The sequence below is a fragment of the Bubalus bubalis genome, chromosome 21 (assembly GCF_019923935.1).
Source record: "Bubalus bubalis isolate 160015118507 breed Murrah chromosome 21, NDDB_SH_1, whole genome shotgun sequence".
Classification (NCBI taxonomy): domain Eukaryota; kingdom Metazoa; phylum Chordata; class Mammalia; order Artiodactyla; family Bovidae; genus Bubalus; species Bubalus bubalis.
The window spans coordinates 32,350,407-32,369,037 of record NC_059177.1 but is presented as its reverse complement, the minus strand read 5'-3'; the positions used below and the strand labels follow the sequence as shown (position 1 = coordinate 32,369,037).

The 18,631-nt window shown below is 40.1% G+C and overlaps 1 protein-coding gene across 3 annotated transcripts in view; it reads right to left on the bottom strand.

Moving 5' to 3' along the window:
• Positions 1-1,697: 1,697 nt before the first annotated feature.
• The window catches only part of LMOD3 (leiomodin 3), a 43,600-nt gene continuing 26,666 nt past the window's right edge, over positions 1,698-18,631 (bottom strand). The window contains exons 3-6 of one of the 3 annotated variants that reach the window (XM_006071464.4): positions 18,397-18,507; positions 17,649-17,966; positions 13,547-14,941; positions 1,698-2,657 (exon numbers count right to left, since the gene is read on the bottom strand). In XM_006071464.4, coding sequence (XP_006071526.3) covers positions 2,631-2,657; positions 13,547-14,941; positions 17,649-17,939 — 1,713 coding nt within the window. In that variant the 5' untranslated portion in view covers positions 17,940-17,966; positions 18,397-18,507 and the 3' untranslated portion in view covers positions 1,698-2,630. Of the gene's footprint in view, positions 2,658-13,546; positions 14,942-17,648; positions 17,967-18,058; positions 18,143-18,396; positions 18,527-18,631 lie in introns of those variants that run through there. The other 2 variants (XM_045163858.1, XM_006071463.4) reach the window with 2 other exon arrangements.

Genomic DNA, 18,631 nt, shown 5'->3' with positions numbered 1-18,631 from the left:
GTTTTCCTTGCCAGCTGAGTGATTTCATAGATGAATAGAAAATATTTAGATTTCCCTAGCATGCAGACAGTTGGGGCAGTACTCATTGAAGAGACTCTTGTACATCCTAGAAGAGGAAGCAATGCATATGCCACTCCTGTTTTTCTTGCATTTTGATTTCTCACCCAACCTGCAGTCTTCATCTTCAGCACAGTGATATCACCATGATTTCACACACATGGTCTAGAATTTGGACTCTTAGCTAAATATGAAGAATAAAATTTATCAAAGTTTTTTTTGGGGGGTGTGGGGGTGAGACTATTCAGACTATTGTCTATGTTAAATGTCTGAGAAACTCAGTGACAACCCTATAAACAATGAGCCTGTTTCTGTGCAGCAAAAAATACTCAGCTAGTTTTCAAATACTGTTAATAAAACTTTAATATTTATTAATCTCCAGTCAGAATAAAATTGAATCCTAATAGGATCCTTTTTTAAACCTGACATGGGCTTATACATATTTTAGACCCATTTTCTACATGGTGAATTCTGCAGACTAAAATGCAATAAATGTGGAGAAGGTGACAACTTGAATGAAAAAAAAAATATGCTATTATAATTACTAATGGTTGACTGTCATTTCTGGAAGGATTATAATAGAAAATTCTAGCATGGAAATGCTAAAATTAAATTTTTCAATTAAGATGTTTAGGGTGGGAGTGGGTGAATAGAAAAAAGCGTGCGAATGACTTCACTTGTCTCTTGACAAAACCCATGTAACGAGGCAGTAAATTTGAATTTGGATCATCTTTTCTTTTTTGGACATCTAAGAGTAAAATTCCCTTTCGGCACTCTTAACGCTTTGTAAAATTTCTGGCTTATTTATTAATACTGTTGCTGTATAAGCAAACACATAAGAGTTTTCCAGAACTTCAACTACTAATATAAATTAAGCTTTTAAACATGTTCAGAGTGCTCTGTCCCATCAGAGTTTAGCTTCTTAAATACAGAATATGCTGGACACTTTAGAAGTTATATTTATCGCAGCTCTTTTTAAACCATCTGGATTTGTATCCAAGGATGCTTTATAGAGATAGCAAAGTAAGAGAAAACAAAACTCTCAGCCTTTGACTAGTCTAAATAAAATTAGTTACTTGATTGAAAACTATAACTTTAAATTCAGATACTTTTGTATCCACTAAATTACCTTTAAAAAATGGAAACACCATATTTCTTTCCCAGGACTTCTCCTTCCAAATATTGTGTTGTTTGTTCTCATTAAGTCCATTCTCTCCTAGCCTGTTTTGCCTGTGATGTGTCGCCTATGATTATATAAAAGAAGACAGGTGCCAATTATTTGCTCAGGTGAGGGAGAGAGAAAAGGCATCAAAGTGTGACTTCCTGATTTCTAAGTCTCATGCCATGTCAGTACAAAATTCTAGATTCTTTGCACCTAGTGACTTGAACAGATAATTGTGGGCTCGAGGAACTTGGAAAGAAGAACAAACACTGGGGATGGAGTAGAAGACTCTTGTGGAGTCTCTAAGGGTACTCTGTAGACAGCAAAAGCCTGAGGAAGTTTTATCAAGAATAGTGTATACACAACATTGTAAAGCAACTATAGTAAGATTAAAAAACAAAGGTGAACAAATAATATAAAGCATCTGTGGCAGATAAGACAATTACCAAACTGAGAAGAGGCGATGGAGGGCCTTGAATGATAGGATAAGGAATTCAAGTTTAATTATTTAGCAAGTTTCATTAAGATTTTTGAGAACAAGATCAAGATCATTTACAGGCTAAACTAAATAAATATATATGTATACACACACACACACACTTAGCTAAAACCAAAGCTCAGTAAATCTATTATTCATAATGTCTTTTGTTTTAAACAAAACTAGCATGCTATCTCCCATTTTCTCTATATGTATGCAAACAGAAGGTTTTATATATAAGCAGGGTTTGTTTTCCCTGTTACTTTTTTCAGAAACACTGTTTTCTCCATGTCCTGTGGCTTAAGCGTTTGCTCTTCTTGAAATCCCTCTCCGGAGTGCCCCCCAACACACAGGGGAATGGCCAAGACAGAAAGATAGGCAGGGCTGGAAACCAGAAATCGCAACTGATTCTCCAGAGAAGAGGTAATGAACAAGGTATCCAATTTCAAAACTTCAGAAGGGCCTGGAGTTCAGTTCACCCTGCACATTTCCACAGAGTGAAGCATGCTCTGTTCTCTTTAAGATACTGTGTGATAAATTACAGCAGAGTGGATGGAAGAAGGAAACAAAACTGGGAATATAATAGTTAACACCTGTATCATATTTATTGTTATTTACCAGAAGAAAGCAATAATAAAGCAAAGGTTTATGAAAATATTAACTTCTGCTAGAAGACTCTAAATTTTATCTAAGTCACTCCAACCAACTGGAAGTAGAAAATGTTGCCCTGAATAGTTTATCTCCTCCCCTGCCTTTTCAGCTTCTATTTTGTCACAGGCTAAGTATTCTGCCTTTTACAAAATACTCGTATCACTTAGCAATGTTCCCAGTTCCACCACCTGGATCCAGAAGTATGCGGCTGAAGCAGTCGTCAAGTTCTAATCCCAGAGTCATTAAATGACTTCCTTCTTCCCCTGATTATTCTGTTGCCTCTTATGCCAGTTCTTTTGGCAGCTGCACCTGTGATTTAAGCATTTGAAAAGAGGAGGAAAAATGAATCTTAGTTATTCAAGTGTTTTACAGCAAAAATGGCAAAATGTACATACCTCAAAAGGTATAAAGTGGATTAAAAAATCTGGCCAGAGAGTGCGCCCCACCCATCATGATAAAACAATAACCACAGCCACCACAGACTGGGCATCTACTGATGACAGGGACAGATCCAAGGGCTCTGAGCACGTGGTGAAGCTTACAATGTAAACGAGAGGGCAGGTGCTAGAATCTGCCTGGTCCACTATGCAACTTACGAGTTGCATAATGCTATGCTATGCTATGCTATGCTATGCTCAGTCACTTCAGTCATGTCCAACTCTTTGTGACTCCGTGGACTATAGCCCACCAGTCTCCTCTGTCCATGGGCTTCTCCAGGCAACAATACTAGAGTGGGTTGCCATGCCCTCCTCCACGGAGTTGCATAGTATTGGGCATCAATTCTCTCAGCTATAAAATCATAGTATTTTATTCACAAGGCTACCATGAGGATTAAGTGATGCAAGTTAGTAATCAATGCTAACACTTCTTTTTAAAGCATTTTCTCATTTCATCTTACGACCACCTTGTAAAGAGGGGATGGGCTCAGAGAGAACCGGCAATCTGCTTCAGGTCACCAGGATAGGAAGTGGCAGAGCTAGATGTGAACCTGGACCTGCCTGATTTCATTACTCATCTCAACCACCAAATAAACACCACTGTAAGAAGATACAAATATGTTCTTTCCTCTTTAAAGTGAAGTCGCTCAGTCATGTCCGACTCTGTGATCCTGTGGACTGTAGCCTACCAGGCTCCTCCGTTCATGGGATTTTCCAAGCAAGAGTACTGGAGTGGGTTGCCAGTTCCTTCTCCAGGGGATCTTCCTGACCCAGGGATCAAACCCAGGTCTCCCACATTGTAGGCAGACATTTTACCATCTGAGCCACTAGGAAAGTCCTTCCTTTTTAAAATGTATTACTAATTTGACACTCACTAAATTTTACAATGTTATTTGGAGAACCCCCCTCCAAGGGTTAAAAAAAAAAATTGCAAAAGAGTAGGGTAAGTCTGACTGAAAATCAACTTTGAGTTTTGTTTCATAGGAACAACTCAAAGATAAAGCAAGTTCTTAATAGGTTTCAATTGGTGTTACATCTAAGGAGAATGACTTATCCACCATGAAGGTAACTTTCAGAGAATGCTGACTAAAGCCCAAAGGACCCTGAGATTTTGTATGATAATGACTTAAAAATATCTTTCCTCCTGTTGTCCATGTCCACCTGCCCATGTGATAGACCACTGCAGACATCTGCTATGGACTCTCTTCAGCCAGTTCTTTGCCTATATAACCTTTGGACAAAAAGGTTTCCCAACACCCTGCCCACTGGGGAGAACCTTGGATGTGCTGCTGTTGTCTGCATGGTCTTCAATCCATAGGGTCCTCCATGTGCTTCTGAGTCCCTCTCCCTCCCTCGTGCCAGACTTCCAGGAGGGGAGAGGTGTGACTGCAACTTGGTAGGGGTCACCCAAGGAGAACACCATCAGAGAGGAACACCAGTAAAATAAATAATGCCAGTTACTTAAATTAAGTGCAAAGCTGCAACAGAGAGTCAAAACTGTGTTCTTTCCATTGTCAAATGGAAAAAATATAGGTTATTTCATATATATATATATGCATAGATGGGTTCTCAATTAATAAAAATATTTTCAAGAGCAAAACATGACAATGACCCAACATACTAAACCCAGAGACATACTGACAAATTTAAAATGTGACCAAGTTGTGAGTTCAGATCACTGGGAAAAAGAATGAGTCACTGATCAGTGGTTAGCTATTTGGCAAAGAAATAAAACAGCAGACTTCTTTCTTCCTACTTACTTCTAAAATCCAAGCCTTTAATTCATCTGTAATATGGAATTTTTTTTATAAACTAAAAGCAGGGAAAAAGATAGGCAAATATTTAAATAAGATTTTAAAAAGTCATTTCCAAGCAGACCACAAAAGACTGAAAAAGAAATAAGGAAAAGATAACTAGATCTGATATTATAAAACTTTCAACAAATAAGAATCTACTCACATTATTGTTAGGGGGCCCTGTTCCCCCTTCACTTGTTGGTTAAAAATAGTTTTTTTGTTAAGTGTGTATATAGTATTACACAGTGTACACACAGACATACACCCAATGGCTGGGAGCAATTGGGCAGGATGAGAAGACCCGTTTCAGCAGGGGTTATTTAATTCAGCACACACAAATGGAGTTCATGTTCCGGGTCAACACCTCAGTGGGTGCCTGGGACAGAGATGAGGAAGATCTACCTTGAGGAACTCGGAATCCACTAGGAGACCTAATGCTGTGTCTGTGAGAGCTGTCAACCTGAGGCATCAGGAGATAAGGTTTGCCATGGATGTCACTGAACTTTGAGTGTCCAAGTGCGGCCTTCAAGTAAGCAGCATCAGCATTGCCAAGGAACATGTCAGAAATGCAAATTCTCAGACCCCTCCAAGACCTACTGAACCAGAAACTCTGGAGATGGGCTCAGTAATCTGTATTCTATCTTCCGGGTGACTGTGATACATGCTAAAATGTGAGAATCACTATCATAGACTTTTAAAAAGTTGTACATAAAAAATTCCTTTTTTCCCACTTGGTATCAGGGAAGGGCAACTCCTGGTCTGTATAATTCTGGTCCACTTATGCTCCTTTGAGATGAGTTTGAAATGTTACATTGCTTTCTTCCATGGAGACTCCCTCCAAAAAGAGTGTAACATTGCTCAAGCTCTATTCTAGATTTGGCCTTGACTCTTGAAGATTCTCTTGGGTTTGGGTTCTTGGTGTTCTTCTTGTATTTTGTTTTGTTTTCTTTAGGCAAAAATATGGACAGAAAAAAGGAAGGAAATTAAGGGAACTCTGGGGGTTTTTGTGTTCCCAGGTGGCTCAGTGATAAAGAATCTGCCAGCCAAGCAGGAGACAAGGGTTCAGTCCCTGGGTTGGGAAGATCCCCTGAAGAAAGGAATGGCTACCCATTCCAGTATTCTTGCCTGGAGAATTCCACGGACAGAGAAGCCTGGAAAGCTACAGTCCATGGAGTTGCAAAAGAGTTGGACATGACTTAGCACCAAACAACAACAAACAACATTTGGGGCTTTAGACTTGAATGTATGAGAGAATGGAGATAATGTGAAAAATCTGGAACCAGAAACAACAACTACAGATCTAGAAACGGGGAGCTTGATTGGGGACAGATTGAATAAAGGGACAGATTGGATTTCTCTGGTGGCTCAGACGGTAAAGCGTCTGTCTACAATGTGAGAGACCTGGGTTCGATCCCTGGGTTGGGAAGATTCCCTGGAGAAGGAAATGGCAACCCACTCCAGTACTCTTGCCTTGAAAATCCCATGGACGGAGGAGTTTGGTGCAGGCTACTACCCATGGGGTCGCAAAAAGTCGGGCACGACTGAGCGACTTCACTTTCACTTTCTTTGAATAAAGGTACTAAGAAAACCCTGAGCGACTTAAAGGGAAAGGGAAATTTGGAGATTGTCCTAGATTATGTGATAACTGAAACAGAGAAGATAAGATGGGGAAAAGGAGAAAATTGCAAAAGGATAGAATCTAGAAATCTTAGTTCAAAAGAAATAAGACATAATAAATGAGTCAAAGAAAAAATGGCCAGCGATGAAAACTCAGGAGTCTATAATCTTACATTTTTGTACTCATAATGACTGCTAATGTGTCATAGAGTCTTTTGGCTAACTAAAGCTGCTTGGGAAATTATTATCCTGAAATCCTTCTGAAGGAAAAACTTAATTGTGTCTTTAGGCACCTGGCTGAAACCAGTCCAGATACACATAAGTGAGCCAAAAGTAAAGTTAAGTGAATAATAAAACAGTTGGGCTTCCCAGGTGGCACAGTGGTAAAAGAATCCACCTGCCAATGTAGGAGATGCCAAACATGTAGGTTCACTCAGTGAGTCAGAAGATCCCCTGGAGAAGGAAATGGCAACCACTCCAGTATTCTTGCCTGGAAAATCCCATGAACAGAGGAGCCTGGTGAACTACAGTCCACAGGGTCACAAAGAGTTGGACACGACTGAGCAACTGAACCTGGACGTATTAAAACAGTTGTCTTGTTTGACTGGCACCAAAGGTTGCATAGCAATGCACTGGTCCTAGCAAACATCCTCTTTCAACAACACAAGAGAAGACTCTACACATGGACATCACCAGATGGTCAACACCGAGATCAGATTGATTATATTCTTTGCAGCCAAAGGTGGAGAAGCTCTATACAGTCAGCAAAAACAAGACCAGGAACTGACTGTTGCTCAGATCATGAATTATTTATTGCCAAATTTAGACTTAAATTGAAGAAAGTAGGGAAAACCACTAGACCATTCAGGTATGACCTAAATCAAATCCCTTATGATTATACAGTGGAAGTAAGAAATAGATTTAAGGGACTAGATCTGATAGAGTGCCTGATGAACTATGGACAGAGGTTTGTGACATTGTACAGGAGACAGGGATCAAGATCATCCCCAAGAAAAAGAAATGCAAAAAAGCAAAATGGCTGTCTGAGGAGGCCTTACAAATAGCCGGGAAAAGAAGAGATGTGAAAAGCAAAGGAGAAAAGGAAAGATATACCCATCTGAATGCAGAGTTCCAAAGAATAGCAAGGAGAGGTAAGAAAGCCTTCCTCAGTGATCAGTGCAAAGAAATAGAGGAAAACAATAGAATGGGAAAGAATAGAGATCTCTTCAAGAAAATTAGAGATACCAAGGGAACATTTCATGCAAAGATGGGCTCAATAAAGGACAGAAATGGTATGGACCTAACAGAAGCAGAAGATATTAAGAAGAGGTGGCAGGAATACACAGAAGAACTGTACAAAAAAGATCTTCATGACCCAGATAATCACGATGGTGTGATCACTCACCTAGAGCCATATATCCTGGAATGTGAAGTCAAGTGGGCCTTAGGAAGCATCACTACAAACCAAGCTAGTGGAGGTGATGGAATTCCAGTTGAGCTATTTCAAATCCTAAAAGATGATGCTGTGAAAGTGCTGCACTCAATATGCCAGCAAATTTGGAAAACTCAGCAGTGGCCACAGGACTGGAAAAGGTCAGTTTTCATTCCAATCCCAAAGAAAGGCAATGCCAAAGAATGCTCAAACTACTGCACAATTGCACTTATCTCATATGCTAGTAAAGTAATGCTCAAAATTCTCCAAGCCAGGCTTCAGCAATACATGAACCATGAATTTCCAGATATTCAAGCTGGTTTTAGAAAAGGCAGAGGAACCAGAGATCAAATTGCTAACATCCACTGGATCATCAAAAAAGCAAGAGAGTTCCAGAAAAAACATGTATTTCTGCTTTGCTGACTATGTCAAAGCCTTTGACTGTGTGGTTCATGACAAACTGTGGAAGATTCTGAAACAGATGGGAATACTAGACCACCTGACCTGCCTCTTGAGAAATCTGTATCCAAGTCAGGAAGCAACAGTTAGAACTGGACATGGAACAACAGACTGGTTCCAAATAGGAAAAGGAGTACGTCAAAGTTGTATATTGTCACCCTGCTTATTTAACTTATATGCAGAATACATCATGAGAAACGCTGGGCTGGATGAAGCACAAGCTGGAATCAAGACTGATGGGAGAAATATCAATAACCTCAGATATGCAGATGACACCACCCTTATGGCAGGAAGTGAAGAGGAACTAAGAGCCTCTTGATGAAAGTGAAAGAGGAGAGTGAAAAAGTTGGCTTAAAACTCAACATTCAGAAAACGAAGATCATGGCATCTGGTCCCATCACTTCATGGCAAATAGATGGAGAAACAGTGGGAACAGTGTCAGACTTTATTTTGGGAGGCTCCAAAATCACTGCAGATGGTGACTGCAGCCATGAAATTAAAAGATGCTTGCTCCTTGGAAGACAGTTATGACCAACCTAGACAGCATATTAAAAAGCAGAGACATTACTTTGCCAACAAAGGTTCATCTAGTCAAGGCTATGGTTTTTCCAGTAGTCATGTACGAATGTGAGAGTTGGACTACAAAGAAAACTGAGTGCAGAAGAATTGATGTTTTTGAACTGTGGTGTTGGAGAAGACTCTTGAGAGTCCCTTAGACTGCAAGGAGATCCAACCAGTCCATCCTAAAGGAAATCAGTCCTGAGTATTCACTGGAAGGACTGATGTTGAAGCTGAAACTCCAATACTTAAGCCACCTGATGTGAAGAGTTGACTCATTGGAAAAGACCCTGATGCTGGGAAAGACTGAGGGCAGGAGGAGAAGGGGATGACAGAGGATGAGATGGTTGGATGGCATCACCAACTCAATGGACATGAGTTTGAGTAAACTCCAGAAGTTGGTGATGGACAGGGAGGCCTGGCGTGCTGCAGTCCATGGGGTCACAAAGAGTCGGACACAACTGAGCAACTGAACTGAACTGAACTGAAAGGTTGCATAGTGTTAGTTGCTCAGTTGTGTCTGACTCTTTGCAACCCCATGGACTGTAGCCCACCAGGCTCCTCTGTCCACAGGGATTTTCCAGGCAAGAATACTGGAGCGGGTTGCTATGCCCTCCTCCAAGGGATCCTCCTGCCCCAGGGATCAAACCTGTGATCCCCTGGAAAAGGGAATGGCTACCCACTCCAGTATTCTTGCCTAGAAAATCCCCATGGACAGAGGAGCCTGGCGGGCTACAGTCCATGGGGTTGCAAAGAGTAGGACACAACTGAGCAACTGACACTTTCACTTCCGAAAATTGCATATGATATAAATGCAGTTGGTCTCTGTAAATTATATAGGTTCTGCACATGAGATTTCTATCTCAGTGCAAGTACAGATACTCACCTGGGATGGCTGGCAGTGAGCAGACCACCAAATTTTTTAAGTTGAAAGGAAATCATATATTTATCAATGAAAGATATGTCTATACCAGTCTAACATCTTTCTTTTGGGCTGGCATCAAATTGACTCAGAGTTATCAACTCAAAGGGAAATAAATTAGTGATTAATAAATTCAGTTAGATAAGACAAAGTCCTTTAAAACATAGCTAAACACAACAACACAATAAACTAAAAAATTCTACAGGAGTCCAATAAGCAATCCAAATGAGTGAAAAAGGCCAGGTTCCAAGCAGTAGGGCATGGTGGAGACTGAGTTAAAACTGGAGAGTCCATTACCTATCTCAAGGGAGAAACCACCACCAATTCAGCTTATTTGTACCATGCATATTCAGGCCCATGTGGCTAGATCTGATGTTTCAAATGCTGCCAGATACGTGGATGTTATCGTGGGATATTTTATAATTTGTACAATAATACTCCAGCCAAACAAAATAGGCCTGCAGGTTGGGTTTTAAGTCCCCTAGTTTTCAATACCTGGCCCACAGAATACATCTCTCTTAAAATGATTTAAACAGGCAACGTCTTGGAGGAGGCAGCACTTGAGCCAAGAAAGAATACAGATTTTGTCCTTTATTTTCTGCTAGCAACTTCAATTCTGGAATCCCAAGCCAGAAGCATGTGATGGGGAGAGAATAAACATTAAAAGGGGAAAAAAAAACCCATAAATTTAAAATATAAACTGAGTATTTCATGATCTATGCTCTAGAAAATACAAAAATAATATCTCCAAGTCCATGAGAGAAAAAAAACTTTTTTCCTTTAAGAGTAAATAAGTTCTAAGTATGTTTATGGACATTCAGCGTTTTAGGTAGGAGCATCAGTAGAAAGAATGACAAGATTTCTAAATTGAGTTTTAACTTCATATTTGAAAATCTGGTGGTTTAAAGAACATCTCTGTCCTCCAATCAAGAGGGGAGGGGGAACCCCCATAATCTTTAGTTTTACCTCCTTAGAGTGAGTGTCGCTGTGTCTCGTTTGACCAGCCAAAAATAGCCCTTTTCTGCTGAGATCCTGAAATTTCACCACAGATGGCGTTTACAATATTTCACTGAGTCTAAGATGTGCGTTTTCTGATGTTTCCATATCCCCTACATCAGAAAGCATGTCACAATCAATAGTGTTTTATAGTAGCTGGCTGCAGGCGGCCGCACAAACACAGTATAGCTTTTCATACCATTAGCACTTCCACTGCTGTGCCCTGCTGGAATTAAACACACGCAGAGGTATTTAAAATACCCTTAAAGAATGACAAAGCAAATAGGAGAAATTGTGTTGGGTCTGTAAGAATTCTTTCTACTCTTTCGAGCTTCCACACATTTCAAATGATTTCAAAAGAAAAAGATAAAAAAATGTCTTTTAAGAGAGACTGTACTAAGAGTCAGCATTAAAGCAGACATTTATTATGTATGCAGCAAGGCACAAAAATGCAGCAGTACCGAGCGAATTGATGTCAGTCAAGTGAATTTTTGTCAGCTGGATGATGCATTTTCACATTTTTCTTGCAGAGCATTTTATAGGACCACGCTGATGAAGTTGTGTGGTATTTTGTATCTAAGATACATGTCAGGAGATGTCTATTGCAAGCCAAGCCAGGCAACTGAAAGCAGGAGAAGATGCCAATCCCATGGAATAGATAAAAGACATTTCAAAGCAAAGACTGATGTACAAGACCCCCATTCACAAACTGTGTCAGAGTTCACTTTGCTGTGTATTTTTCTTTCTGAGTGGACATTAAACACACACACACAACTTAAAACTGATACCAATCAAGAACTGATTGAAAATGGTAAATGTAGTACTTACTAGAGTATGGCAGTTTGGTAATTATTACCGTGAATTTATCTTAATACCTTTTGCTCTAGAATCTAGACTCAAAGCTGAAGTGTCCTCAGTTGACTAAAAGGCAGAGAGTATCTTGACCATGAAAATGAGAAAACCAACACTGTAAGCTCCATGCGGTTACGACTATACCTGTCTTACTCTCTGCTCATGGTGCCTGGCACATGGCAGCACTAGACAAGTATTTATTACAAATGGATGGATGAAATTCAGCCAACTCCAGGCAAAGCACATTTGCTCAGGAGAATCTTCCTTCAGAGGGCTTCCCTGGTCACTCAGATGATAAAGAATCTGCCTGCAATGAAGGAGACCTGGGTTTGATCCCTGGGTCAAAAAGATTCCCTGGAGAACAGAGTGGCTACCCACTCCAGTATTCCTGCCTGGAGAATTCCACAAACAAAGGAGCCTGGTAGGCTATAGTCCATGGGTCGCAAAGACTCGGCCATGACTGATCACTTTCACTTTTTTTTCATATTCCTTCAGAAGACAGGGAGAGGGGTCAGATGATCATCTAACCTTCATCCTTTTGTCTACTCTGAGTCTATATTCCACCTTTAATGCAGCTTTTAAAAAGACTTCTCTTTATTCTTTTCGGACCAGTGCTATTTTCTGACTGTCTAGCCACCACGGCAGCCGGGATTTGCTTTGACAACTGGTTACGGAGTGATAGCCCTAGCCTCTCTCAAAACAGCACCCTGATTCACCCCCTGCAGAGGTCTGGCTGCCTGGAGAAGAGCAGGTGCAGAAAGTGTTGATGCTGTGCCCAAGGGCAGGCAGAGCTCTCCGGCCCGATCTCATGTGACCTCTAGCACTCTCAGCCTGGCCCCTGCCACAGGAAGACTCAGAATCCCTCTAAGTCACAGCTGAAAGTCATCTTCGATTTAGAAGAAGGAAATATTGTCAATTCTGTATTTCTAGGGGATGGGAATAAGGGACATACATATATATGTGAATAAGTAACAATCATATTTGTGGATTTTTTTTTTGTGGGGGGCCATACAACACAGCTTGAAGGATCTTAGTTCATGGACCAGGGATTGAACCTGGGCCCTCAGCTATGAGAGTGCTAAATCCTAACCACTGGACTGCCAGCAAACTCCCTGTATTGTTTTAGAATATAAATCTCTTTAAAAACAGGGAAAAAAACAAGCTTACATGGAAATGGTTAAACTATCTTGAAAAAACTGTGACTCTCTGATGGCATAACATATTGACTATTTTATTAATGTAATATCGTGGCTAAATTACATATTAGATTTTAAAACAATGCAGTTAATTATCAACCACCTGTGGCCATTGGACACACACCTTTCAGCCTCTATAAATCCCCTCATAGTAATGACTATAAAAAATTTATTTCTGCAACTTAAGCTGAAAGGAATGGAACATTTTTGTCTGTCAGCAGTAGTAACAGTGAGTCATAATAAGAAAACTGAAATAACAGTAAAATATTTTAAAGCTCCATTTATTCATGGAGACATTAATCTTAAATTTATTATTGTCCGCCTACCTAAAATATAAAGAGTATAATTGCAATAGCAGGTGGTATCCACTCATCTACTGAAAAAGAACTTTTTAAAGCCCTACAGAAGCACTTATCCACAAATGACTGGCCTAATTAGGCCTCATTCTTACTTATTCCTGCAGCAGTTCCCTGGGGATCTCAGCTTGTCAGTTCTGTGTGGCAGGAGTGAACAAAAGCTTGACCAGGGATGCTCAGGACTGAATTTCAAAGTCAACTCAACCACTTCTGAGTCTTTTCTTCTAGAAATGTTATTTAACATCTCTAAGCCTCAATTTCCTTCTTATAAAACAGGGAGAATAATAATACCTACCTTACAGGATTGTTAAGGTGATTGTAAGAGTTAATTCATATAATGGATGTGGCCCATACTAAGTGCTTCATAAATGTGGGCTGTTAGTATCCTGGTTACAGCAGTCATATAGATTGTGTCTTTGAGGATAACCAATAATTTAGATCTACCAGTAATGCTGACGGGTTTCCCTCAGTTAGTGACAATTAGTGAGAATGTCCTGGTGTTAAAACGAACAGGGAATAGAGTTGGGAGAGATTTACTGTAGCCCTGTGTTCACCATTTCTCCCTTCTCCTACTTACAGGTTTAAGATAGGCGATGTTACTGTGACGAATGTCATTCAAGAGCTGATCTCGGGGGGTAATTTCCACCAAAGGGGGTGGCCTGTTTCTTGGCACGGGTTTGAGCGTTTTGATCACATCTTTGAGATTGGTTTTCTCAGGTGACTCTCTGGCTTCTGGCATCCGAGATTTGCGCTGGATCCTCTTCAGCTTCACCACGCGGAAGGAGTCGGGGTCCGTCCTGTACTTTGGCGGCTGCGATGGCTTTTTCGTCACTTCATTTTGTCGACTGAAGGGGGCTGCTTGGGGGTTGGGAGGTCGAGGAGGAGGAGGCTGGAGGAACTCCTGCGTCCGGGAATCCGGCATTGGTCCTCCCAGCATCTCCCACATACCAGGGGGCAGCCCCAGCCCCTTCTCCAACATGGCAATTAACTTCCTCTGCTCTTTGAGCTGCTGCTGTTTCTGTTCTTCTTGCCTTTTCTGCCTTTGTCTATCCTGATTCCTGGTGAGCAGATTGGTTACCACCATTCGGGGACCCGGAAGCTCAAAATGGTAGCCCATCTTCAGGAGAGTGTTGTTCGCTTTCAAAAGCCTGGCTATTTCCATTTCAGCGTGGTGGCCCAGCATATGTCTCTGATTGTGAAACCGAAGTTCGGTGAGTGTCTCGTTAAACTGGAGACACCGCATGATGGCCACGATGCCCTTGCCTGTGATGAAATTGGACTCTATGTTGAGAGTGGTAATGCTCCTATTTTCACGCAACATGTTAGCCAAGGCAAATGCTACGTTCTCATCAGCACCCACGTTCGCTAAACTGAAGGTTTTGACGTGTTTGTTTTTCTTCATTGCGTTGACAAAGTCCAGCAACATTTCTTTGGGGATGTTTTCAATGTTGTTCAGGTTGAGTTCCTTCATGTCAGGGTCATTCTGTCTCACTCGCCTTAAGCTCCCATCCAGGTCCGTTTGGTTTCCGGAGGGCCTTGCACTTACTTTCAAAAAACTGGTATCTAGAGCTAACTTCTTGGGATCCAATTTTGATATTTTTTTCTCAATTTTGTCTTGAGCCTCTGGTCTGCCTTTCTGTTCTTCAGTTACTTTACTAGTTACCTCTTGGCAGGTGTTCTCACCATTTCTGATTTGCTCCTTTACCTCACCTTCCTCCCCTCTTTTTGTTTGATCACTCTCTTCACTGTCTTCTTTTCCTTCATCTTCTTCTTCATCTTCTTCATCATCTTCTTCATCTTCCCCCTCATCTTCATTATCTTCATCATCATCATTATTTGTTTCTTGGACATTGTCACTGCCCTGTGATTCTCTTTTATGTGCAATGATTTCACTGTTAAGTTTTTCTTTTAAATACTGGGACATATTTTTATTGCTTTTGCCTATCGCTTCATGTTGTTCTTGAGTTTTTTCCTAAAAGAGAAATTTAGAAAGGTTAGAATACGTAGCAGTGAATAAATATGAAGAAGAGCAGTATCTACTGAAGATAATAAAAAGATTTATTACTTAGTGAAAAAAAAAAACAAATAAGCTCTAGGTATAGTATTCTTTTTGTTTACATGTATATTTATGTGTACATATGAACATGTATACATGTACACTCTATATATATATGTGTTTGTAAATGTATATGAAAAACAGACTGTTGTAATGTTTATCAAATTAATAGTTATCCTTGAGGAAGAGAGGTAATTAAGATAATTGAGGAAGGGATGGGGGGATTTTAACTTTTTACATAATTCTAAACTGAGATTTTTTTCTGAAACAAAGTATGTCTTTGTCAGTTGTTTTACAAGCAAATACAACCAAAATAATGGTAAATTTTTATAGGCACACAGGCACAGACACACATTTTTTTGGTTGTGTTTTTCTCATCTCATGTATTAAAATGAAACCCAGTTAATTTTGTTTTCAGATCCTCTATTGTTTTTAAAGATAGTGTTCAGTTCCAGAAGCAGTTAAAAATTATTTTTGAAAACCTTATGGAATTATTTATCCATTCACTGAAGTCTTTGTTTTGTATACAGCTGAATAGGAATTTTGTATTCAATAGCTCTGTGTTACATAATAATTTCCTTATTGGCCTAACCAAAATTTACATACCTAATATGTTTGCCAATCTAATATAATGTGCACAACAAATTTCCCTGAAAATGAAAGATATTGTGGGGGAAATGAGAGCAGTTTGATATTTTGGAATATACCAAAACCTTTGTCTTTGATTTTTTGTCTGTTTAGCTCTGTGAAAACTGCCCAGATACTTCAGGTACAGGCTTTCCAGTCCAGTTCCTTTGGAAGGAAAGTTCTAGGAGGCAAAGCTAGCTATAAAAGGGGACAAAATTACCAGAGATTTAGGAAAAAAAAACTGCTTAGTTTGGAAAGGAAAATAAAAGTCTCTTATCAATAATGTTTATTAGATGTTTACACATTAATTACACACTTTCCCATAAAGGATGTGTACCTCATAGATGTCATTTTGAAAGCTGGTGTAGCAGTTTGACACAGAGGCTTATGTGAGCAAGAACTTAATCTGTGGAGGAGGAAATGGGTAAAAGGGGCCAATTATACAGATGGGGACTAAATTTTTAATGGTGAGTATACTGTATATGGATCCTCCCAGGTGGCTCAGTCATAAAGAATCTGCCTACCAATGCAGAAGACATAGAAGACATGATTCGATCCTCCTTGGGTCAGGAAGATCCCCTGGAGGAGGAAATAGCAACCCACTCCAGTATTCTAGCCTGGAAAATTCCATGGACAGAGTACCTGGCGGGCTACAATCCATGGGGTTGCAAAGAATCAGACATGACTTAGCAACTGAGACTACCGTATGTAGAAATAGAAACATATAATGTTGTATATGTGAAATCTGTGTTATAAACCAATATTATTTCAATAAAATATAAGGCTAAAATTAAAAAAAGAAAGACCTTGATTTTACTGCTCATAACATTATAGGTTGGAATTGACAGTTAACATGTAAACTACCTAAAGTTTTCTCTGCATTTCTCATTTGTCTCAGCAGGGGGAGCCAACCATTAAGCTGTTTGAATTATACAAAAGGAAGAAAAAGTGTTAGAAGTACCCAAGTTTGTTTTTCTTGGAAATTGGTATTCATGTAGAATTGGCTTTTACTTGAGTAGTAAACTGTCTATAAATTGTGCCTTAAACTCTAACCTGGTAAAGCCAGCAACTTATTTTCTTAAGTGCTGCTGCTGCTGCTGCTAAGTCGCTTCAGTCGTGTCCAACTCTGCGACCCCATAGACGGCAGCCCACCAGGCTCCCCTGTCCCTGGGATTCTTAAGTGCAGTACATGTTTAAACTCTCCTGACCATGAAATCAGTTTATAACTTTCCTAAAATTTCAGCTAGTATGATGGTAATGTGACAAGATGTACCTACCAAAAATAAATCAGCAGGCATAACTACAAGAGACTTTACCTGTGAGGATCTCTGTTTTCTTTTTGCCAAGTCACTTTTAAGTGAAACATTAAAAAAATATGCTGATATGCACTTCTAGTTTTCATATAAGGAACATATTTAAAGAAAGTACTATCTTTAAAACAGCCTAATAGGATCAACTTCCTAAATTCACCACTGACACCCAATGCACTGTGGTAATGTTGGATTTTTTGTTACTGGACTTGGTTTAATTGCAGGGTGTGTGGCTGAACTTGAGGGGGACTGTGACATACTTGAGATTGTATGTGAAATAGTGCATATGTACACATGTGCCAGAAGGAGGACAAAGAGCTTTCTTCAGCATTGTAAAGGGTCCTGTGAGTCAAAAAAAGCATAAAAGACAAATGCTTCTGGGTTATGAGTTAATTCATAAAATATTAATTTCATGCCTACAGAATACAGGTTTTCCTGTACAAGAAACCACCAAAATTTTTTAAAAGAGATATTTACAAGAAATTACCACTTTTTCCCTCCCAATTATACTATGTAAGTGTTCTAGAAAGTTCTGATCTGGCATAGGATTAAATATTATGATTTATGTATAAATGTCAACAAAACAAGACAAAACATGGAGTCTTGAGAAAAGACAGTTACAACAGGGACATGCATCAGCCCAGGCCAGGAAGCCATTTCTCCCTTGTACACAAATCCCCACTTACCTTGGTTGGCACAAAGGTGACAGGAACACGTTCGTCTTCCAGCATGCGTCTGGATGCCTTTTGCCAATACATATAATCAACGAGAGATTTATGGTCGAAGTTCCCTGTTGGTGGCTTGTCGGTCTGATCCTTCTGAATCATTCCCACGGGAAGCCTGGGGTCAGGGGCCATCACCTCCATTTCCGACTGTAGTTCTTTGAGCTCTTCTGGGGACAAGGCGGCCAAGATTTCTTCTTCATCAATCTCCCCATCGATTTCTTCTTGATCTGAATTCCTGCTATGTTCTGACATGACTCTGTTCAATACTTTTCTATCTTACTACAAGAGGAGAAATAATCAACAAAGATTTAAAAAAAGAAAAAACTCTCTCAAGAGGTTCCCCGTTAGTAAATGTCCCAGGTCAATACTACCTTGAGGAGGTTTCCCTCCCCACCAAGAACCCCAGTGGTGCTTGCTGAGCTGCTAGGGGTGACCGCAACTAAGTTCATGCTGTAACTATATTAAGCAGGGCTTGGTTGGAGATGGTCAATTTATGGAACTACTATGCTCCTCTCTTCAGCAGCTTGAGTCAGCTGTGCAAATCCATCTGACATTTCAGTACAGCTGCTTAGGTTTGCCAGGCCTCCCAAACCTCTACAGGAGTAAATTCTTAGTTCTCTTCCTTCCTATACAAATTCATGCAGCCCAAACACACACCCAAGTACTGCAGGGGAGGCCACTTCTTATTTAAATGATGAAAGCAACTTACAATATTTCAGAAGAAAAATCCAAACAGCGACTTGAGGTCTACTGAAGTGAAAAATTCATTTGAAGGTGGAAATCAAGCTCTCAGGGCTTGCCTCTTGACTACCATGAGACTCTGGAAGCAAATAAAACAGCACACAGGCGAGCAGAGGTCTGGCTATGTTACTCACCCACGGTGTAAGCTGAACCTCTGCAAGATACCCTTATTTGCATCCAGATCCTGTGATCTAACAGATGGG